The sequence below is a fragment of the Kogia breviceps genome, chromosome 19 (genome assembly GCF_026419965.1).
Source record: "Kogia breviceps isolate mKogBre1 chromosome 19, mKogBre1 haplotype 1, whole genome shotgun sequence".
NCBI classification, from domain to species: domain Eukaryota; kingdom Metazoa; phylum Chordata; class Mammalia; order Artiodactyla; family Physeteridae; genus Kogia; species Kogia breviceps.
The window spans coordinates 11,463,721-11,488,099 of NC_081328.1; the positions used below are offsets into that span (position 1 = coordinate 11,463,721).

At 37.6% G+C, this 24,379-nt stretch overlaps 2 protein-coding genes across 7 annotated transcripts in view; one reads left to right on the top strand and one right to left on the bottom strand.

Annotated features, from left to right (window-relative positions):
- The window catches only part of ASPA (aspartoacylase), a 100,573-nt gene that overhangs the window by 64,266 nt on the left and 11,928 nt on the right, over positions 1–24,379 (bottom strand). For 5 of the 6 annotated variants that reach the window (XM_067022030.1, XM_067022033.1, XM_067022029.1 and 2 more), the window contains exon 1: positions 898–1,298. In XM_067022030.1, coding sequence (XP_066878131.1) covers positions 898–1,133 — 236 coding nt within the window. In that variant the 5' untranslated portion in view covers positions 1,134–1,298. Of the gene's footprint in view, positions 1–897; positions 1,299–24,379 lie in introns of those variants that run through there. The other variant, XM_059046803.2, reaches the window with a different exon arrangement.
- SPATA22 (spermatogenesis associated 22) lies at positions 7,734–24,353 on the top strand. Its single transcript, XM_059046783.2, has 8 exons — positions 7,734–7,776; positions 9,488–9,616; positions 11,453–11,513; positions 11,653–11,748; positions 15,848–16,190; positions 18,865–18,994; positions 21,238–21,335; positions 24,162–24,353. Exons 1-8 carry the CDS (start codon positions 7,734–7,736, stop codon positions 24,351–24,353), a joined length of 1,092 nt encoding a protein of 363 aa, XP_058902766.1.

The following is a 24,379-nucleotide window of genomic DNA, read 5'->3' on the forward strand; positions in this document are numbered from 1 at the left end:
TGTTCCTGTGCATGACATATCTTAGCTTGTAGTCTGCCAACCCATTGAAAGTAGAAACTACTTTGTACATAGCTTTGTACTCCCACAGTACCTGGCATGGTGCCCCAAGAAGAGTAGGTATTTAATAATATTTTTATGTAAATGAAAGAAAGAAGTGGTAAAAAGCATAGAAGCCTATATATCTACAGTAGTAGCTATAACGATGTAAAAAAAAGGCAAAAATAATAAGGACATACCTAGAGTGTTATGATTGCATACACTGTATGCAATGTATCATCAGCTGTAATTTTAATTCAGAAAATTCAGGTCTTAGTGATCCATTACTGAAGGTAGTACATCTAATCCTCAGATCACAGAGCGGTCTAATGTTTTCTGATGATAGACATTTATTCACTCTTTCATTAAACAAATATTAACTGAAACATTGCACTTTTCTTAACTAGAACTTTCTGCACTACCATAAACATAGTTGCAAAACACATAGTAGTAAATCACCTAGAAAGCTAACAAATATGTACCCAAGCATAGTGGCCAAACATTCATTTAATGTAAAAGACTATTAAATCTGTTTCTTTAAAGATATGACTTAAAAATAAAAACCTCTGTTATTTGTTGTCTCAGTCTGTATAGAATACATTTAAAAACAAAATCAGTTAAGAACAGTCTGATGGTTATAAAAGTTTATAAAAGAGCACACGAATGCCCAGTTTAGAGAACTGAGTAATTCATAATGGTGTATAACAAAAGTGAAAGTGATCTTATTCACAATAGCGACTATATGTACAAACATGAACATCAAACGTATATACATGTGCTCTCACACACACTACTTTTCAGACACATACACATACACACACGTGTGCATGCATACACACACAACACAATAGATAGTCTTACCCAAGATTTTCAGGTCCAAAAACTCGATTCAGGTCACAGTCAATATATCTGGTGCACTCCTTCACTGCTCTTGGGTTGGTAATAAATGGTTTTACTTCCAGCCCTGTTCTCTGAATCTCAGTGCCGTTCTCCAGCCAGTGCTTAACTAGGAATACTCCTGTTAGTTCATTCCCATGAGTTCCTCCAAAGATAGCAACCTTTTTAATAGGATCTTCAGCAGTGTGACAGGAAATCATTTTATCAAGTAGTTTTATCTGATTTCTGCAATTCAGAAGAGAGGAGATCAAAGAAAACTTAATTTCGTAAGCAAAGTTTAGAAATTTACATCTAAATGAGACTTTAACCAAAGTGCAAAGTTAACCACGCGAGAACTTGAGTGGAGTGTATTTTAATTTTCTGTTACAAGTTCTGAGCCCAGTTTATTATAAGGACTCTCCCTTCTTTAGCCCTGCCCTTTACCATATTTGGATTAAAATATGCAGAGATCAACTAGAGATACAGCTGTTTAACTTCTAACTCCCTCAAATGGTCGGTAGACCTAAATGCAATAATAAATTAGCATCTCACACTAACGCAAAACTTCTGTTTTCTCTTCAGCTAGAATGTCATCTAATGGTGCTTTCATGACTATTTGTAGTAGTAAAAATAGATTCCACTTTTCTTATCCTCAAAAATATAAAAAACAAAGAAAAGGTCTACAGTATGCCTGTTATTATTTAATATTTATGTTTCCACTTTAAACCATTTCTTCTCTGAAACGAGTTCAGGCCCTTTTTTATCATCTGAGGGCATTTGAATTTCATCTCTATAAACAGCCAATGGCAGATCTTCAGAGACCTCCTCTGGAACCACTATTCTTTCTTTCAGAATGCTTTTTCATGGTCAGAGATGCAAGAACCAAATCAATGATCACTGGGTCTTAAAAAGCTACTTTGAAACATGCTTTCATTTCTTTCTCATGAAGTTATTAGTAATTCTATGTCGACGTGCTTAGGGATCTTCCCCACTTTTTGCCCAAACACTAAAGGGAAAACAACTGTTAGTAATTTTCAAGACTTTGTAATGCCTGAAAATGTCTTGGGGCATGCTATATATACGAACCAGATTATATGAGTTTATATGGACACAGCCTAACTTACTGGCAACAGAGACTCTCCACTGGAATGTGTTACTCAAGAGGGGGTCTTATTAGGGGAAACTATCCAGAATACTGTACTAAGATGATTACATCCCTTTGCAGAAATGACTCTGAGCCAAATCCGATTTGATTTCGTGCTCAATCATCCAGAAAGTCAAATATGTTCAAGTACTGAAAACACTATGTGCTAGTAATGGGAGATTGTTTGAAAGGGGTATGACATGAGTAATCCATTACAACTGCAGAGTAGTTCAATTTATAATGTTTTTCCGCATATGTTATCTCAGTTTATTCACATATCCACTTCATGAGATAGGATGGGTTAGGTATCGACATCCCCGTTGCAGAGGCAGAGAAAAAAGAGTTTAAGTAACTTGGTTAAATTTCCCGAGCTTCCAGGAGAAAACTAGGCCTGAGATCTAGGTTTGCTGAATCTAAGTCCAGTGTTTTTCACAGAACAAAAGGGTGTTCCCTGTTATTTTTGGCTTTCCCCAAAGTTCTAATTTTGCTCTTTCTGAATTCACATGAACAGTCACTACAATGTACTCAGGAAACAAACAAGCTTACAAACAAACACATGATGGAAATATAAAATGTGAATGCTTCAAAATATTTAATAAACCAATACCTATGTTCTTCCTTTAAGAGATTATAATGCAGAGATAGAGAAAGCATAATAATAAAATCAAAACGTACACATTAAGATTACTGTTCTAATTTCAGATAAAGCCCTGTAGCCTTTGATTTTTTGCCCACATCCATGTACACTGAACACTTCATCGTAGAGATGCAGAAAACAAGCATAAATGTAAACAGATGACAGTCGTATTGTTTAGTTACTTTGGTTTTAAGAGCAGTAACTGTGGTGAATTATTAACACTCGATTATGTTTTGTTTCTTTTCTGCCAATTTGTGGTTAGTTCTGTCCTTTGCCCTAGTCTCTCTGGAAATGCTGCTTCAGCTATGTACTTGTAGCTGGCACAAATGACTTGCATTTCAAGGCTTGTTTTATGGGATTTTAACAGAACGGCACTCTGAAGCACATCTAACATTCATAAATAAAGTTTCTCTTACATGTCAAAATGAATAACTTTTTTGAGAGTTAATGAATTGTAGTAATTCTGTCCTATACTTACCCTGTTTATTGTGTACAGAGTTTGTCTTCTGCGGAAAGCTTTATGAGAAAAAAAGGAGAGCATTTCCTTAGAACTAGAGCAACAGAGGCTTTTCATACTCTTATACCAAGTTAACTTCCGAAAGATTTTTAACTCCCTGTTTCCCAAAGCACACTAAGTATCTGAGCCCTACAAAAAATACAAATTCTTATTAGTCTAGTTCTTTCTGAGAATTCAGAGAACTCATAGTATACAAAGTGAGACCCTTTCTAGTTGTCACTATCTCACAATTAGGTTGACTATTTAATGTTTTGAAGTACTTAAAAAAAAAAAGCCTGACTTCCAGTACTGCAAATGTTTTGTAGGGATGTTGGTGCCTGATTTATTAGTAAAATAATATACTTTAAAACAAAGGGAGAATAAATTTTTCATAGTCATGGCTGTCCAATTTATCAATGTCAGAAAATGTGTAGGAGACAAATTTAAGGCAGAGTTGTTTCCACAATAGTATGATTGGGGGATAGAGAGGGTCTTCTCTCCAATACGACACATAAAGTGTCTCATACTCAGTGTGGTTGCCCAGCAGTCATGTAATCAAACTACTCTTACTGTTTTAATTTTTTCTTCCCCTGTGGTCCTATAGCTGTCACCCATCCAGAATAACTTTCTAGGTGGAAATAAATAAATGATCATCAGAACAAGATAGTGATAGAACAGATAGGTTTATAAACTGCTAGCAAAGATTCCACTTCTGCAGTCCTTACAGATGTAGCTCAGGATGTTGCTCACAGTGGGTTTAAAGTCTTTTTCTTTCAATGAGAAATCTGTTTTGGGGGGTAGATGGGTGTTACATATGTGTGTGTGCACATATGTACACATATCAGGTCAAAATCTGCTTCCTTGAAGTTTTTACTCATTTTTTTTTAAAAACCTCCTCTCTGGAACCATGAAGACAAGTTTTTTCAGACATTTTATTGCGTGAAGTCTTCTCTTTTCCAAATTAAACGAAGACCTTATTCCTTCAGACTTACTCCTTAGTTTGGCATTCAAGATCTCTTATTATCTGGTCTCAATCTACTTCTAATCCTATCTTCCAACATTCTCTTTTATTTGACCTACTTCAAAGAAACTACTACTAAGTCTCATGGTCTCGTAGTCTTAGGACTTCACTAACAACGTTCCCTTTATCTCTGGGTCCCTTTGCAACTCTTTCCTTCACCAACCACAGTCTTCAAATGGTCAGAAGGTAGGGTAACAACAAAAACTGGGCTTTGAACCCAGACAGAAGTAGAATTATTATTCCTGGCCTCCAGTAAGTACTCAATAAATGGCAGCTAGTGTTATTAAATAAGGGCTAACATTTACTGAGCATTTACTGTGTGTCAGAACTGTTCATTTTCTCTTAGCATCTTCAGGGCAATTAAGTATTAGTATTGCTACTTTACTGAGGAAGGAAATGTAGGTTTAGAGGGGGTAACGTGCTGGAGATCAAAGGGCCAGAGAGGGGTAGTGCAATGGCCGAGCGCCAGAGCCCAGGTCACTGCACCTTCCCTTTCCTCTGCCGGGTCCTAGGTCTCTAAGGCACGTACTCCTTCCCTTCCTGAGCTTGTGCAGCACTGGCCCTGCCTTCCTGACCACACTTGGCCTTGCGGGACTGTCATCTAAACCCAGGCCTCAGCTCTCCCAGACTCCTGGCGACTCCAATGCCCCGTCCGCTTGGCCTCACTCAGAATCTCAGCCAGACCAAGAAAGACCCCTCTTACCTGGCTTTGAGGCCTGTGGCCTTTGAGTCATCCTATCCTAGGCACACTCTGGGGTGCCACCAGCATCTCACAAACTGACGTCTAGACCTAAGAAATGTCTTCAGAGTGTGGGAACGGGGTTGGGTGACCAGCTCTGGCCTAACTTCCTGATGAAGTTGGGGCGAAGGCTGGTTGAACAGGCTTGTCCCTCTCTGGGCAAAACTCCAAAGAGGTAGAGCCCTCCCTGTGCCGTGTACCCAACAGTATGAGAACGCAAGGGGAGGCGTGTTCATGTTTACGTGCCAGGGAAAAGGGGTGCGTGTCATTCCCTCTTCGTCCACAAAACGGACGACGACACGGCGCCGAGGCCCCCGCTGGTGGCCTCTGCGCCTGCGCCGACGGTGGCGCGGGCAGGTCCGCGCAGGCGCAGAGCACGACTTCCGCGCTTTTTTGGCGGCGGGAAGGCGGTTGGTGGTCGCTGACTGGGCTGACAGGGTGACGGTTGACGGAGGCGAGGAACCTGAGGGTTAAAGTTGCGTGTCGTATGGCAGGCGGACCAAGAAGGTAAAGAGTCTGTGTAGACCCTAGTTACCAAACTGCCGCGATCCCTGGGTCAGGAGAGATCATTGGAAGAGAACATGAGCCCTGACTGGAGCTTGATGTTTTTACCCCAAGAGGCGCCCAAGTAGGCCCGAAGGCCTCCTTCTGAGGCAACGGCCTTTGGGGCGGGGTTTCTGCGTGTGTGCGCGTTGAGCAAACTTTCCGCACATCGATGTCACCACCCGCCTTAATGTAATTAGGGTCCAGTGGGAAGCCGGAGTGAGGGGCGCCTCAGGGTCCCTGCTCCCAGGGTCAGTGGTCCAGGGGAGGATGGATGTGGCGCTTTTGTTTGCCTGAGTCTCTTGTCCCCCTCTAAGCTCAGGATGTGTGTTGCGTTGGTATTTCTGGGCTGAGAAAAGGTCACATAACCTGTTTTGGTTTCTAGAACGGCATCAAGAATATTTTCTAAAGGGCATACTATATCCAGGTTCAAGACCAATCTGTGGAAACAAAGCAGGGGCAGCCCCTGACCTCATGTTTCCCAAGTTTTATTTCTAGAAACGATATTTGGAAATTAATATGTACCTCAGTATGATTTGCATTGTTACTCAGTGGTGTTCATGTCTGTTTGTCTCATGGGGCAGAGGACTTGGGAGCAGAAATGATCTTATTTAGGTTTGAATCTTACCTTTTCGTGAAATAGGCAAGTATTTATTGAATTAAATTGGGATCGAAATATAAGAGGCTAAACATGGAAAAAACTACAACAGAAATTCTGTGGTAAAAGAAAAAACAAAAAAATCTTATTTCACTTGTTTAGAAACGGAGTGGAAGGAAACTTATCAGTACAATTATTCTGGATATTAAGTGAGGCCTTAGTCTTTGGCATTATGTAATCCAGGGATCTCAAACTAATGGCCAAAGCAGATGATCTGCACAGTGTTTTTTTTTTTTTTTTTTGGTGGTACGTGGGCCTCTCACTGTTGTGGCCTTGCGGAGCACAGGCTCCGGACGCGCAGGCGCAGCGGCCATGGCTCAGGGGCCCAGCCGCTCCGCGGCATGTGGGATCCTCCCGGACCGGGGCGCGAACCCGCGTCCCCTGCATCGGCAGATGGACTCTCAACCGCTGCGCCACCAGGGAAGCCCATGCAAAAATATTTTATACACTTTTTTTTTTTTTTTTCAGTACGCGGGCCTTTCACTGTTGTGGCCTCTCCCATTGCGGAGCACAGGCTCCGGACGCGCAGGCGCAGCGGCCATGGCTCACGGGCCCAGCCGCTCCACGGCATGCGGGATCTTCCCGAACTGGGGCACGAACCCGCGTCCCCTGCATCGGCAGATGGACTCTCAACCGCTGCGCCACCAGGGAAGCCCATGCAAAAATATTTTATACACTTTTTTTTTTTTTCGGTACGCGGGCCTTTCACTGTTGTGGCCTCTCCCATTGCGGAGCACAGGCTCCGGACGCGCAGGCGCAGCGGCCATGGCTCACGGGCCCAGCCGCTCCACGGCATGCGGGATCTTCCCGAACTGGGGCACGAACCCGCGTCCCCTGCATCGGCAGATGGACTCTCAACCGCTGCGCCACCAGGGAAGCCCATGCAAAAATATTTTATACACTTTTTTTTTTTTTCGGTACGCGGGCCTCGCACTGTTGTGGCCTCTCCCGTTGCGGAGCACAGGCTCCGGACGCGCAGGCGCAGCGGCCATGGCTCACGGGCCCAGCTGCTCCGCGGCATGTGGGATCCTCCCGGACCAGGGCACTAACCCGCGTCCCCTGCATCGGCAGGCGGACTTTCAACCACTGCGCCACCAGGGACGCCCTGCACAGTGTTTTAAAAGTGAGACACAGAATACGTTCTCGCATGGCTAGTTCAATTGTGTATGTTTCCTCCCTGGCCTTGTAAGTATGTTTGCCAATGTTGTAGTCTCTCTCCCTCTTTGTAGATCTGGTTCAGAATTATTCTCATTGTGGGTCCTTGATTCTGAAATAAATTATGTAGACTCTGTGAAAATCCACATATGTTTAGGAAGCAAGATTATAGCCACACTAGTCTTATTTCAAACAGATTTGGAAAAGTGGGTTATTAGAAAGCAAGAGTCTGGCAGAGAGTTTACATTATCAGGTTTGAAACCATAGGTTTAAACCATAATTTCAGTAATTACTAGGCTGAAAACTTGATTTTGTTGTTGATACAATACAAGGTATAAATTTCTTTCTTTGAAGGTTTAGTTGAACAACTTCATGTTGTAAAGTTGGAGCGCTAAAGAAAAAAATTATAGACTTTGATATTGAAGGAAATGAAGAGAAACATAAATGAAAATTCAACTCGAAATACAGCAGGTATTGACTGACTTTTATTTTAAAATTTTCTATAGTTTGTATATACTATGTAAACCTTGTATATATATAGATGCAACATTTTGGAAGGAACTTTTAAAAAGAATGAACACATAGTCTAGCCTCTTTACTTTTAAGGTCGAAGGAAGTAAAATAACTTACTCAAGACAAAACACTTAGTGGCTTAGGTGGAAGTAAAATCAGACTTTCCTGGATTTACTCTTGTATTCTTTCTACAAATCCCATGTGCTTGAGTTGTTTTGTGCTTTTTAAGCTGAAAATAAAGAAATTAATAATATTTTAATTTTTATTTGTGACTATTTAAAATATTTTCAGAAGTGCTTCTGTTTCCCTAATAGCTTCCCCTGCCATTTCTGCTTTCCCAATTTGTTAGTATAAGGACAGAGGATAAGAATGAAGAGAACCAAAGGAATGATAATGCACAATGAAGATAATAATGGCTATTATTTATGGGGGGTGTACTGTATTCTGGCCTTTAATTGTATGTTAATTTATTTAACTCTGAGAGTTATTATTATCATCCCTGTTTTCTAGATGAAAAATAAGTAATTTATGAAGTGGAAGAGCCAGGATTTGAACCTAGACTCCATTCTTTTAATCACTATATAATTCTGCCTCTCACTATATGCCATATTGGCACAATGAGTTTAAGGAAATAGCCGTAGTTTGTACTTTAAAATTGTAATTGAAACCTGCTTTGAAGTTGTAATTCAAATTCAGACAGTCTTATTCCAGAGCCCACATCGTTTTCCCAGCTGTTCATCAGACAGTTACCAGAGTCTATATTCTCATGTAAGTGTAAATGTTGATGGACCAACCAGAGTATGGTATAGTGGGAAGATATCTGAACTGAGAGTTAGGAAGTGTGGGCCCTATCTAGGTTCTTTCACTGTGGCAATGTGTAAGCTTTTTTGGACTTCTTTTTCCTCTGAGATCCCTTCTAGTTTTAGTGTTCTGACGTCTGACTTGACTTGAGATCCCAGGTCCCTCAACTGGAGGGTTTGGAGTAGTATTTATTCTCATTTGGATTTATTACTATCACTCTAAGGCATTCTCAAAACGATCCACAGAAAATATGCATTCCAGACACCTGGAGTTCTTGTTGAAATTGCAGAGTTTGGGTTTCCAAAGCAAGTCGATTGAAATAAAATCTATGAGGGTGGGGTCTAGGAACTGGCATGTTAAGCATAACCACAGATAAATCTTAGTCAAACTGAAGTTTGAGAACCATGGCCTTAAAGGGTATGCTACCATAGTCAGAGAATGGTTAGGGTTTTGGAAAGCAAAATGGGTCAGATTTTGGTTCTCCCTTACCTCTGTTGTACTTGAAGTGTCCCCTCCAGTTGATATGGTGATAAGCAAGCACAGGAGGGAAGTAAGGAAAACAAAAAGTGGATTTGGAAAGGGTAGGGGGATGAGGGAGGAGATGGGAATTACTGCCAAACAAGAGGAATTAATGCAGTGTCAACATAGAACAAGAAAGGAGTTTTTAGAGAGACAAATAAGGCTATTTGGGATCTTGAAAAGAGTGTAAAAAAATTCCAAATCTATAGAAATATATCTGTAATAAATATCAAATTAATGTATAGAAGCAGACAAATTCAAATCGTGTATTATTATATACTAGTAATTAGTCTATAACTAGATCTATTTGCCTATTATGTACTTATTTATCTCGGTACATTCAATTTAGGCTGTTTGCCCGTACCATTGTTCAATCAGAAAAAGAGGAATAGACAGCCATTAACATCCAATCCACTTAAAAATGATCCAGGTATCAGTACTGCTTCTGACAGTTATGATTTCCCTCCTCTACCAACAGGTAAGAAAATAAGGTGAAAATTTTTAGAAAATAAGAAATAGGATTATAGAAAATCACCATTTCTATTTTATTATAATAGAAATAGAAAGTTTAGTTTTTCTTCTTTCCACTATCCAATTGTAGGGATTACTTGGTTCTTTCTGAACATTCCAGTACAGTAGTTTGAGTTTCCTTGTCTACAAGGGTGTCTTAGCATTTAAATGGAGTATCTTAAATCTGGAGTCTGTTCTAATGAAGTAGTAACCTATATTGTAAAGGTTTTTTTTTCTTTCTCAAAACACGTATAGATATTGTGACTTAAACATTTGGTGATAAAGAATGGAGAAACTCAAGTTCCTTCAGGAATAAGGATAAGTGTGAATGGGAACATGGGAAAAATGGAAGAAAGTAGACCTTAGGAAGGGTAGAAGCCCAGGAATTTCTAGTGCTTGGCCCTAGTCTTTTTTCTCTTCTTACATAATTTTTGCCTTTTTTCATTTATTGGCTTTTGACTCTTACATCCCATTGGCTTCCTTATAGCTTCGACTGGCGTGTGAACTAAATTGCTCTTGCTTGGTGTTAACATGACCTTTTAGTTCTAGTTCTCAGGGCCCATCATTGGCTGCCTTCTGTTTCTCTTGATTCAAATTCTAGAGACAGACAGCCTCTGTTTCAGCTCATGTTAAATGAGGTCACTGAAATCCTAATTTATCTTTATGGTTAGCCTCTCATATCTGAAACAATTAGCTGTGGTGGTTTGTGCTGAAAGGTCTTAATGTTTGTTTACTTTTTACTTCTCTCTGGAAGAAGGCATGGACAGGCAGAAAGTCTGAAATATACTTGGTACATGCTGGTTATATACATTTACATTTTGGGGGGACACACTTAAAAATCTTTAATAGGATTTTATGCAACTAGAATTTAAAAATCCTTGTGCAACCATAGACCTTAATCTACTTTTACATCTATAGTTATTTTGTTTTCTTCCACATTTGAAGAATTAGAAGTATGAATTTCATATTATTCTCATTTTTATTGGTAAAAAATTAAAAATTCACATGGATATGCATAAGTGGTCATCTTCTGCCATTTAAAAAGTTCTCTACTATTTAAAATATTTTTATAAGTAGAATGAATGATAGACGATCTTGAAAAATAACAATTTGAGTTGTTCCATACGGAAGTGTGCATCCTCCTGAAGTACTGCATTTTTCAGACTCTGACCAGGATTAGTATCTGTCAGAGATATAACAAGATTCTTATATTGGGCAAGAGATAGGACTAGATCAGTGTTTTTCAAAATTTTTTTCTTGATCCATTAGTGGGTTAGGAAATAACCAAACTTTAAAAAAAATAAATAGAAGAGAATAAAAAAGAAAAGATAGAATAGAATAGAAAGTGTCAGTATATCATATAGTAAGAATAAGAACTGATAGTAAAATTGTTATATTCTCTCTCAAACACACACGTGCGCACATATACATGCACACCATGCCTGTATATATTCTGGGTTTCAATGTATTTCTTGCTGTGGGTTGGGATTAAGAAACATTGATTACACTGAATTTATGTTACAAAATACAAGGTGCTATACTAGGATTGACTATGGAAGGGATACAGATTAAACTATTACCTTGCTTAGAATACAATGGGAAAGAATGACATCTAAAAAATTAATAAGGCAACCTATGACAAATTCCACAACAAAGTACTATTGAAGAACATGTCCATATATTCAAGTCCTATTCTCCTTCAAACTTTCAGCTGCCTCCCCCCACATATTAAATAAATATGAAAGAATTATTTCAAAAAATGCTCCCTATCTCACTCTTACCTATATTATTTGTATCTTTTGAGATTGGGCCTGGGAAGCTGTGAATCCAGAGCTGCCTCCTTTAACGAAAACAGTGAACACAGGGTATGTGGAAAAATATATACCAATGAATGTATGTGTCTGTTACAGACTGATGTTATTCTTCTATATATATTTTATATTTTTCTATTTCTCAATCGGGGAACAAATTATTCATAGTTAATAAGACATATTTCCTTGAAAGGCAAATACCACATTCAGTTTCTCATCCCCTGAGAAGTCAAGATTCTGTGTCTAAATCTATTCAATTAAATGCTGAAAGAAGCAAGAGTGGTTGGAGGTGAGTCTACTTAAGATTTTTCTTATTCTATTTATTCTTCTCCTTCCCATCTCCTTTAATCCCTTCCCTCCTCCTCTATCTATTCTTCCTTTCTTAAACAGAATTATATTTAGGAAATTTATATACTTAATAACTAACTATAGTGATATTAGCTGTGTTTTATAAAAGAAGAGAACATGCCATATACAACTTTAAAAATAGGTAAATTTGGCAGTGATTATATTTCCAAAGAATACGTCATGTTATAATGAAATTTCTGTAAATATTTATCACCATGAATTTATGATTTTGCTGTGGATTATTAATGATATAATTGACAATAGGTAAAGAGTCAAGAATAACTGTATCTAAATGTCAGATATATATACTACCAAGTGTAAAATAGATAGCTAGTAGGAAGCAGCCGCATAGCACATGGAGATGAGCTCGGTGCTTTGTGACCACCTAGAGGGGTGGGAGGGAGATACAAGAGGGAGGAGATATGGGGATACATGTATATGTATAGCTGAGTCACTTTGTTATAAAGCAGAAACTAACACACCATTGTAAAGCAATTATACTCCAATAAAGATGTTAAAAAAATAAATGAAAAAAAATGTCGGATATATTTAGGAATTGAGAACCAAATAGAATGCTCAGCCTTACCCCAGTAAGATAATCAGCTCCAAGGTAAATAGGTTGGAATATGAAAGAAAGACAGAGAATGAAATCAGCATATGGTAAGATGGTGAGGGTAGGGCTTCCCTGGTGGCGCAGTGGTTAAAGAGTCTGCCTGTCAATGCAGGAGATGCGGGTTCGAGCCCTGGCCCAGGAGGATCCCACATGCCACAGAGCAACTAAGCCCCTGCGCCACAACTACTGAGCCTGCACTCAGGAGCCCGCGAGCCACAACTACTGAAGCCCTTGCGCCCAGAGCCTGTGCTCCGCAACAAGAGAAGCCACAACAAGAGGCCTGTACACTGCAACGAAGAGTAGCCCCCTCTCGCCACAACGAGAGAAAGCCCGCGCCGCGCACAGCAACGAAGACCCAACGCAGCCAAAAATAAATTTATTAAAAAAAAAAAAAAAGATGGTGAGGGTACTTCTGGGTCATTGCCAGAAATATCTAAGCTTAATGTCTAAATAATACGAAAAAAATGAATAGATAAAGGACATGGATTATTTTTTTAGGTTGGACTTTAGTATTTTTGGGTAAGTGGCAAACTACTGAAAGAAATAATTTTGGAAACAAAGTACTGGAAAACAACACCAACCCCAGATCAGATATCAGTCATTGGTTAGTGCTTTGTTATTTTAATGATCCTTACAACAACCCTGTGAAGTTAACATCACCTTCACTTTTAGTAGATAAAGATACCATATTTTTTTAAAGGGGGGAAACTTTTTAAAAAGTGGTTAATACAACAAAACAATATTTTTATTTTTAAAAATTTAGTATTTTTATTACTCATGCTAGTTTCCTCAGGACCAGTCAGTTCTTTCTTCAGTACCACTGCTTCAAACTAGGCCTATTCAGTGGTTTGAGATGGTCCTCGGAGGCATAGTTCCAGCTGCAAGTGCTAGGAGAAAATGCATTCTGATAGACATTAGAGAATTAGGTAACGGATTGTAATCTGGATAGGCAGCCAGTATTGGATATTCCAATTTGAAATAATAAATGGTCTGTCAGCTGGAATATAACAGCAGAAAATCCAGGAGCAGAAGACATTTGAAAACCCAAGTAGGCAGTTGATAATCTGTTGAAGATATTGTAACTGGTTCTATGCTTAGGTTTAGAATCTAGGCTAACATTGCCAGATTTAGCAAATAAAAATATAGGAGGCCCAGTAAAATTTGAATTTCAGGTAATGGACAAAAATAATTTTTTAGTATATGTCACATGTAATATTTGGGACATAATTATACTAAAATTTTATTTATTTATTTGAAATTCAAATTTAACTGGGCATCCTGTATTTTACCTGATAACCCTTGTCTAGAATCTCTTGAAACATGGAATTTGTGAGAGCAATGTAGACTCCTATTCTTATAGATATTAAGCTATTAGACGATAGGTTTAATTTACCAGAATTAGTATACTAGACAATAAGCAAGGGTGAACTGATGTTAACATCTTCAAGCTTTTATACTAAAGCTCCTACAATTAGTCTTAAATAACTGGTCTTAGAGAAATTGGGATTGCACTTGATGGTTAGGAAATCTCAGTTGAGGAGAGGTGAAGACTTTAGAAATTGGAAATTGGAAATCTATCTAAACCTGGCAAATAGGTTTAGATAGATCAATAAATTTGGTTTTTAAAATTTATTTATTTTATTTAGTTTTGGCTGCATTGGGTCTTTGTTGCTGTGCGTGGGCTTTGTCTAATTGCGGGGAGCAGGGGCTACTCTTGGTTGCGGTGTGTGGGCTTTTCATTGTAGTGGCTTCTCTTGTTGCGGAGCACGGGCTCTAGGCATGCAGACTTCAGTAGGTGTGGTGCGTGGACTCAGTAGTTGTGGCACTCAGGCTCTAGATTGCAGGCTCAGTAGTTGTGGCGTGTGGGCTTAATTGCTCGATGGCGTGTGGGATCTTCCCAGACCAGGGCTTGAATCCGTGTCCCCTTCATTGGCAGGTGGATTCTTAACCACTGCACCACCAGGAAAGCTCAATAAATTGTTTTTAAGGGAAGATAAAGTATTCCTTTTTTTCTATAATAGCCTACTGTTCTTATTATAAAAATAATATAATCATTCTAGAAAAAAAAGTAAATGGAAGAAATTTATTCATAGTAACACTGATCCAGAGATAGCCATTAATTAATTAATTTTTAAACAGAAATATCAAGGCATTTCCCCAGGCTAGGAGCACCTCCTGAACAAAAACATTGGAGAAAGTTGCAGATGCATTGTTACCAATAAGGAGTTTTAAAGCTAAAAGAAACTTTCCTAAACTATGAAAATAAAAGTAATTTCCACAGCCATAAGGAAGGAGAAAATTATGTTTCTATTCCCTCTGTTGAATATAAAATTGTTGCCATATGAAGAGGTGATTAATGTAGGAAAAAAATATATCGAGGTGTATTAGGCAATTACTTAATGATAATAAGTTTTTCCTGGATGTTGTGATGTTTGTGGTATTTATCAACTTAAGATAATTTTAAATTATTTGTGGTGATTTCTTTTCTCATTATTTTCATACTGAATTTTGTACCTAATTTACTTACGAAAGCTCCCTAAATTATACAAGCTCAGGTCCCATATGATCTGGTCTAGGCAACCTAGACTTTTTCTTGGATTATTTTCCCTAACAAGGTATGGGTTGCATTGTTTGCCCTCTTGTGGTACTTGCGGTATTTTTAGGAAAATTATTCAGAAATAAGCATTTGTGACTTAGACTAATTTTTCCCTGTGGAACTCTTAACTAGCCTGCTCAGAAATTATACTTTTGATTTTGGCCTGATTAACATCATGTTCTGATGAACTGGTATGGCTCACTTAGGTTAATGTAGCTAGTAAAATCCTGAAACATATTCATAAGTAGGGTTTTTAAGCTACACAGTAAAAGTACAAAATTTCTAATCAAACAGCTATCTACTCTGTCTATATCTATTTTCCCTGTGATTTAAAATCACTGACGAGCAATAGTTTAACTTTTGAAAATTTTACTTTGTAGAAAATTAAAAACTAAATGTATAAAAAAGGAAGCAGGGAGTTCCCTGGTGGTCCAGTGATTAGGACTCAGCGCTTTCACTGCCGTGGCCCCTGAGGGTTCATAACCACTGTCATATGAAGGCCTGTATAATTTAGAAATATACTGTATGGCACTGGACTTTGAGTTGGGAGACTGGGATTCTCTGGGTTTTGGATTGTCAGTAACTTGCTATATGACTTTGGGCAAGTTACTTCCTCCTCAAGACTCAGTTTCCTCACCAGGAGAGGTATAATATATTGTAGGGTTGTTGTGATGATGTATTTGGAATTTCTAACTGGTCAGTAATTACAAAGTAGTTTATAAACCACAAATTACCATGTAAATGCAAATTTTCATTAATAATTTTCTTTCACTTAAGAAAAAGTGTATAGAAACAAAATTAATACTAATTTAAAAAACAAAACTATTTCAGCTACAGAGATGGCAACAAAAATACCACTTTAAAAACTTGGGATAGAAATGATTTCAAGCCTCAGTGCAAAAGAACAAATCTAATGACAAATAATGGAATAAATTCATGTCCAGTGAATTTGGGAGCTCAACAACGGAAACAATTAAGAGTATCTGAATCTACTAACTTATCTCACCTAAGAGGAAGTGAAGTACTCACACAAACACATTTGTCACAAATGTCTGGCTCCACAATAAGAAGTCTAGACAAAAACGGTGCATTACAGGCATTTAAGCCCAATTTTCAACAAAATCAATTTAAGAAAAAAATGTTGGATGGTTTTCCAGAAGAGAACACCCTCAAGGTAAACTTTTAAATATTATTTGCATTTTTGTATTTACATTCAAAAAATAAGTATTTAGAAAATTACAGAGATAAGAGCATTTGAAATCACTCGCCTGGTATACATTACTTGATTAGCACAAATACCCAGTTCTATTGGAGTAGATATATGTAAGTGTCCAAAATATTTTCTTAGAGGTTGTGAATGGCTGCTTCTTTTTAGAGTTGCTTTAGAATTTCCTACCAGGTTCTGAATTTCACTGTTTGCTAATTATTTAGATGATAGTTTATGCATTGCTTACAGAAATTCTTCAAGTTCTTCATATGTCACTCTTTTTTTTTTTAATAGGGGTCAGCAAACTTTTTCTGTAAAGGGTTAGATAGTAAATATTTTTGGCTTTATGGGCCATATTGTCTCTCTTGCAAGTACTCAACTATACCACTCAACTCTGCTGTTTTACCTTAGAAGCAGCCATAGATAATTCATAAATTAATTGGTGTGGCTGAGTTCTAATGAAAATTTACCCAAAAAACACAGCAGATTAGATTTGGCTTGCAGGCCGTAGTTTGCTGACTTCTGCTCTATAATCTCTTTTATTTACTTTTACAGCTTCGTATTCCATATTTCACTAATTCTTAAGTGCTCCAGCCATTTCAGACTCTTCACAATTCTCCAAACGCACTCTAATATGACTCTGCTTTGGTTTATATTTTTCCCCATACCTGTGCCTCAGCCTTATTTCCTCTCTCCACCTCTCACTCTAGTCATTCTTTGTAAATGTCTTTCATATATGTGCTGGCTGTTTGCTATCTTCCCTTGCTCACCACCTGATCTAATAGATTCTTTATCCTCTGCCCTTGTCTGTGTTCTGGAAGGCTGAATGGTCCTACATAGTGCATCATTCTGGGATACATTAGCTGGCTTCTGTTAGGAATCAGCCAGTGGGAGTGGAAGTCCCAGGCGGGACGTCAAAGGGTAGAGAGAGAGGTTGGGTTTTCCCATTCTCCCCCTGCTTAAATGTCTCAGGTGGTAGCTGTGTCCCTGCATGATGTAGCCCCCTCGTAAGTCCAGACTTCACAGGCTTGGAAATTTTATTTCCTCCTCTTGTCCTTTCAGCCTAGGAGTGGTAGAAGTTTCTTCTTGTTGTTAGTCTTTGAGTGCTTAAGTACCCTATGTTTATTCTGCCCGTACACCTGTAAGCAGTTTTTTCAATAAGCCATCTGGGGTAAATTTTTTTTTTCTGGAAATCTGACTGTTCAAATCAGCATGTTCCACAGTGGTTCTGAACCTTGTTTCCTTGTACACAAGAATGATATGATAGTCACCTTAGTAACAGTGGCTCATTATGGCAGTAATCCTCAACAGGAAGCATTCATATCTTCGTTAGGAATGGGAAGAGAAGGGAAGGTAATTATAGTTGGAAAAAAATGTTCCATCAAGTGTTCTTGGATATGCCACCGCCCCCATAGGTGCCCCCTCCCCCCAAATTAGTGTCTTAGCACACTGTGTTCTTAGTTGATCTTTTAAAATTTTAGTTAATTAGTTCAACTTTTATTTTTGTATGACCTTATGTCATCAGGCTTTCTTTTCCTCCCTCCCTCCCTGCCTTCCTTCCTCTTTCTTTCTTGTAGGCCTGCCTACTTTCTTGGCCTGAGACATGCCAGTTCTGGTCCAACAGGCTGGTGGGCGAGGCCAGGTCCTGGTCCTCTGTGATTGCAGTTAACCTCCCATTTGTGGGTTGCCCACCCTGGGGGTATGGGTCTTGACTATACCTTGTATCTTCCCTACCAGTCTTGTTGTGGTTCTTTCTTTATATCTTTAGTTGTAGAATTTCTTATCTGCTAGTCTTCTGGTTTTTCTCATCAATAATTGCTCTGTAAATAGTTGTAATTTTGGTGTGCCCATGGGAGGAGGTGGGCTCAGGGTCTTCCTACTCTGCCATCTTGGCCATTCCACCCTTTTAGTTGATCTTTAAAAATGCCAAACACATTCCCATCTCAAGGCCTTTACACTTGCTGTTCACTCAGTCCTCACTCAACAACCTATTTAAAATAATAATCCCTGTCTCTTTTTATCCTTTTACCATTTTTTTAATGCATAGGATATAGTGATTCCTGACATTCTATATTTATTTATTTTCTGAATCCCCTATTAGACTGTGCAGTCTCTGAAGGTAGATACATTGTGTTTTGTTCAGTACTGTTTCCTCATTAGCTATGTTTGGCACATAGTAGGTGCCAATAAATACTTTTGGAATGAATGAATGAATGAATGTGTCTGGGTTCCCTCTTAGAGTGTGAGCACATTAGGGAAAGGAATTGTGTTTTACTCACCTGTGTTTATCACAGGATTGGCACATGATGCTGTAAAAATATTCAGAGAATCGACAAATGAATGAGTGAATAAATGCCCATATAAAACAGAGATAAAAAGAAAAAGATAATCCTCTTCTTGATTAATTTTCTCCAAGTACATTCTAGTTTCTCATCCTTTATAAAGTACTAATTATGCCTTTAATTTAGGGGAGTAACTGTACTAAAATTGTCAGTAGTTCCTTTTACATATTTTACATAGTCTTTTAACATATTTTACACATTTGCCTATTATAAGGACCTAGAATCTTTACATAGAAAAGTGAATGAGTATGACGAAAAAAATGACAGGTTTTTCTAATGCTATGTTTTCATTTTTTCAGAAGGAAGCATCATATCAGTTAAAGCTTAAGGAGAAAGAGAATTCTTTAAGAATTATATCTGCAGTTATTGAAAGCATGAAGTACTGGTGTGAACATGCACAGAAAACTGTACTTCTTTTTGAAATATTAGGTAGGTGTACTACTTCAAAAATACTTCAGTAATACCATTTGGACAATCATTTTGAATGTTAATAGGAATACCTAGGGGATCTTAAAGAAAAATAAAATTTTATAAAAGGAGATTATGGTTTATTAAGATTTTCTTCAGTTCCTGTATCTGTCATAGATTTGTGTGACATAAGATGTATTTGATTATTCATGGTAGAAGAATTCTAATTCATAATGTCAAAAATGGAAAGATTCTTAAAAGTAATCTAACCCAACCCTTGAGGTAGGTGAGGAAATGGGGCAAATAATTAAAATAGATGACTAAAAATCATAATGCTAGTTAGAAGCAGAAACAGATCTAGACCCCAAGTCTTCTTATTCTCAATAGAGTGTTCTTTCTACTATATTACACTAAATCCAGCAGTAATTTTGTATATAAGTTAAATTATAAATCAAATATTCTAAAAACATTTATGAAGAATCCTTTACTGATATGTGTAAACACCCTACAATTAGCCTGTTTTCTAAATTAATATTTAAAAGGGAGGAGAGGGCTTCCCTGGTGACGCAGTGGTTGAGAATCTGCCTGCCAATGCAGGGAACACGGGTTCGAGCCCTGGTCTGGGAAGATCCCACATGCCGCGGAGCAACTGGGCCTGTGAGCCACAACTACTGAGCCTGCGCATCTGGAGCTTGTGCTCCGCAGCAGGAGAGGCTGCGACGGTGAGAGGCCCGCGCACCGCGATGAAAAGTGGCCCCCACTCGCCACAACTAGAGAAAGCCCACGCACATAAACGAAGACCCAACACAGCCATAAATAAATAAATAAATAAATAAATAAATAAATTTATTTTTAAAAAATATAAAATAAATAAATAAATAAAAGGGAGGAGAGTTTTGTAAAATGTTTCTGGAATTTAATTTTACTTAGACTGAAGAGATAAACAAGAAGTAGAGATTCAAAACATATTTCTTTCCATAGGTTAAATAAAATATTTAATTTAAATTATGAAATATTTTAAACATACAGAAAAATACAGAGAATAAATATCCACCTACCTATGTTATAGATATCTTTGAAAACCGCTATCCATTTTTCTTCTTCTCTAGAGATAATCACTATGGTATCTTTCCTTTCCAGGCTTTTATAATTTTACTCTATACATCTGATTTCATAAATTTATATATATTTATTTACTGTTTTATGTGTTTTAAAATATAGAGTTTACATTTTCATCCAGCATTGTTTTTGAGATTTAGCCATCTTTCTATCCTGTTAGTGTTGGCTTTATCCTGAGGCTCCAATTATGGTCTCTCCAGCAGCTTCTGACTCTTCCCTTATGACATTAAGAAGATTATCACAATTCTCTATACCACACATTCTTTCTTATACCACAGTCACATTCTTTGATAGTTTCTTCTGGTTGCTCTTTACCAGAAACTAGCAAATGACCCCTTGCATATCATCATTTCTGACTGGGCAACAAGCCCCTCACTGCAACCCTGAGCTCCGTAGCTGAGGAAGGGGGTACAGTGACTGGCTTACATCAGTCTCAGGTTACTCCTGGGTCTAGGGGTGGGGACAAATCCCATCCAAATCATATGGCTAAGAATGGCATAGGAGAGATTTCCTAAAGGAAAATCTGGGTATTAGGGGAATTGGAGGCTGACCTCAAAATAACAAATGTTCACTATCAGTACCTAATAGATGGTTATTAAAGGAATGAATAATGGTCTCATTTGATAGTAATTTCTTGAGATAAACATGAATTATTTGAATTTTATAGATGAAACAGATTTGAAAGAGGTTAAACAGTTGTTCAATTTACTAAGTTGAAAAACTGAGACTCAATTGCATGACTTCTGATTCTAATTCAATGCTTTTTTTTTCATTAAACCATGATGTTTATTTGTTATACTTGTGTATTTCATTTACTATAATGTAGTAGATTGGTCTGAGGATTTAACCACTCCGTCAAACACATTCAAAGAAAAAAGCTTCAGATGGCCAACTATTGTCAGTTGTATAAACTTTGTCATATAACCTGGTCCTAGGTTGGAGAGGGCCAGAAATTTTGCTTTCCTTAGAATAAAACAGTTTCAGAAATATCTTTCCCTCTTAAGATGTTTTCTTATTAATGTATAAACAAAATTATGAGAGGTTGGTGTGGGAATAGCTATTTAAATATCAACTTCTCTTTGTTAAACTTTATTTGCATTTTACCAACACTGATTTTTTTCCCCCTCTATTTCTATGTTGCTTAGCTGTTCTCGATTCAGCTGTTACACCTGGCCCATATTGTTCAAAGACTTTTCTTCTGAGAGATGGGAAAAATACTCTGCCTTGTGTATTTTATGAAATAGTGAGTATCTGTTTAAGTATTCTTTGCAAAGCCTATGCCAACAAAAACATACAAACGCAGGCTATATAAGTCAGCTGTAGTAGAAATTGTTAATGATTTAGTGGTACTTTCGACATTTTGTTTGGTTTTAATTATGATATTAAAATCATTTATTTGTTCAACTAAAATGGAGGGCTACTATGTGCCAGGCGCTGTGCTACATGCAGGGGATACAAAGTGGAATAAAAGTGGTAAATAGCTCTTTCTCTCAAAGAGTTTATAATCTCAGGTAGAAAGACAGAAACATAAATGTTACACTGTGGTATGATAAATGGTATGACAAGCGGTGTGTGCAGGGTGCTATAGAAGTAGATAGGGAGGATGGGTCAGATCAGGGAAAGATTTTTGAAGAATATAGTCTTGTCTTAGATATTTAAGGTCTAATGAATTAAGCCAAAGTGTTGGGAGGTGGGGGAAGAGGTTGGAGGAACACATTCTAATGTGAGGGAGCAGCACATATAAAGACATGAAGCTCAGATAGAGCCTGGATTGTTCAGGAAACTGCAAGTAGTTTACAATTACCGGAGTGTAGAGTTAATAAGTGATGGGGGGTAAGGGTAGTGGTTATGAACTTGGGGGAATGCAGAGAGAGTGGGCTGGGACGTAGGGAAGAGGCTTGGTAACAAAGGAGGCTGGAAACCTTATAAGACTTACATACTTTGTAAAAGAGTTTGGCATTAATTCTGAAATTGGGCTTAATTCTGAAATCACACTTGGATTCCAATTTGTACTCCACCATTTATTAGCTGTATGACCTTGACTGAGCTCCTTAAACTTCTTGAGCATCAGTTTTTTAATCTGTAAATTGGGGAGACTAATTCCTACTTTGAAAGATTGTTTTGGAGACTGGATAATAAAATATATGAATGTATAGCATCTGACACATAGATGATCAAGAGATAGTAGCTGTCATGTTATTAATTTTTATGATATCTTGAAAGCTTATTTTTCTCTAGTCTGATAAGTTTTTAAAAAACATTAAAATATAACATATACAGAAAAATGCACAAATCATAACTGTACAATTCTATGAAGGTATCACAAAGTGAACATTACCAAGGTTAAGAAATAGAACATTGCTATCACCCTAGCATCCTTGTGCCTCTTCCCATTCACTCCCTCTTGTTTTCTGCCTACAAGTAACCACTATTGTGACTTTTAATATCATAAATTAATTCTGCCTGTTTTTGAACTTTATAATAAATAGTATCATGTGGTATGTCTTGTTTTATGTCAGGTTTCTTTCATTCAACACAGTGTTTGTAAGATTCATCTGTGTTGTTGCATATAGCTAAAGTTCATTTATTTATATTTCTATGTACAATATTCTTTTGTATGAATATATCACAATTTAGTTTTCTGTTCTACTGTTGGTGGGCATCTTGGTTGTTTCCTGTTTTTTTTTTATTATGAATAATATTCTGTGAATATTCTTATATATGTCTCTTGTTGTGCACACGCATGCCTTTCTGTTGGGTATATACCTAGAAGTAAAATTGCTGAATTGTAGTGCATTTGTATGTTCTAATACAGTAGTTATTGCCAAAGAATTTTCCAAAGGGTTGTAACAGTTTACATACTCACAATCAGCATAGGAGAGTTGTAGTTTCTCTGCATTCTTATCAACATTTAGTAGTCAGTGTTTTTTATTTTAGCCATTCTAGCAGGTAAGTTTAGTGCTATCTCATTTCTCTTCAATTCCCTGGTGATTAATGAGGTTCAGCACTTTTGATATTTACTGGCCATTTAGATATCTCCTTTCAAAAAATCTGTTCCGACCTCTTGGAATTTTTTTCTGTTGAATTATTTTTTCCTTATTGATTTATAGGAGTTTTTGAAAAAACTAGTCTGAGTACAAGTTCTTTGTCTATTATGTACATTGCAAATGTCTTCTCATACTCTGTGGCGTGCTTTTTCAGTCTTAGTAGTGGCTTTTGAGGAAAAGAAAATCTTCACTTTAATATGGTCCTTTAGCAATTATCAACATTTTCCTTTATAGTTAGTGCTTTTTATGACTGTTTAGTGAAAGAAATCTCAGAATAATTTTATTCATTACTGAGAGGATTTGGAGCTGGCTGGTCTTTTTCTGGCTTACTAGTCCCATTAGGGCACAACCCTTTTGAGTCTCCCAACCCTAAGCCTGGGGTGGGGGCAGGGTACCAGAATCTCTTTTCTTTGGGGGACCCTGGAGTCCATTTTTTCTCGTAGCCCTATGAGCTGTCAGAAGCTCTGCTCAGTCTCTTAGACTCTCAAATTGCCTTGACTGTAATTAGCAGATACCTCAGGGGGTAAAGCATCCCCAAATATCAGGCCCCATTCTGGACTCCTATCCTCTCCCAGATGGGGTCTCTATAACTCCTCACTGCCTTTTATCCCTCTGGTGTCTATGAGGATATTTTAAAATAAATATTCTATTCAGGTGTTGTAGTTGTTTTTAGTGGGAAAGTTGGTCTGAACTACCTAGTCCGTCATCTACTGAAAGTGGAACTCTGGAAGTCTAATAGAAGTGAATATTCATGTACCATTATATTGGGAATTATTCAGTCTTTTAAGAAGCAGCAGCTCACTAGCTTGTAAGAAGCCCTACCCAAGTGAAGGTCTTCTATGTCAGGGCACCCATTTATGACTAGCTATTATGGTCTTTTCGCAGTGGGGCCCTAAATGAGGTAAGGGAATTACAGCATTTTGGAGTGATTCTTATTTAGTTGATCATATTATTAGTTTAAAAAATTGAAATTCAAATGAAGTAATAAATAACTTTATTGATATTTATTTTTTTTAAAACAGGATCGTGAACTTCCAAGACTGATTAGAGGCCGAGTTCATAGGTGTGTTGGAAACTATGACCAGAAAAAGAATATTTTTAAATGTGTTTCTGTCAGACCAGCATCTGTTTCTGAGCAAAAAACTTTCCAAGCATTTGTTAAAATTGTAGATGCTGAAATGAGATATTATACTAATGTAATCAATGAAATTTAAGTAATGATGAAGTTTAAATAGTATAA

Coding starts and splice junctions, on each gene's coding strand:
- SPATA22 (XM_059046783.2), top strand. CDS start 7,734: ATGAAGAGAAACATAAATGAAAATTCAACTCGAAATACAGCAG. Junction 11,749..15,847: donor AGAAGCAAGAGTGGTTGGAG/GTGAGTCTACTT, acceptor AAACTATTTCAG/CTACAGAGATGGCAACAAAA. Junction 18,995..21,237: donor ACTTCTTTTTGAAATATTAG/GTAGGTGTACTA, acceptor TATGTTGCTTAG/CTGTTCTCGATTCAGCTGTT.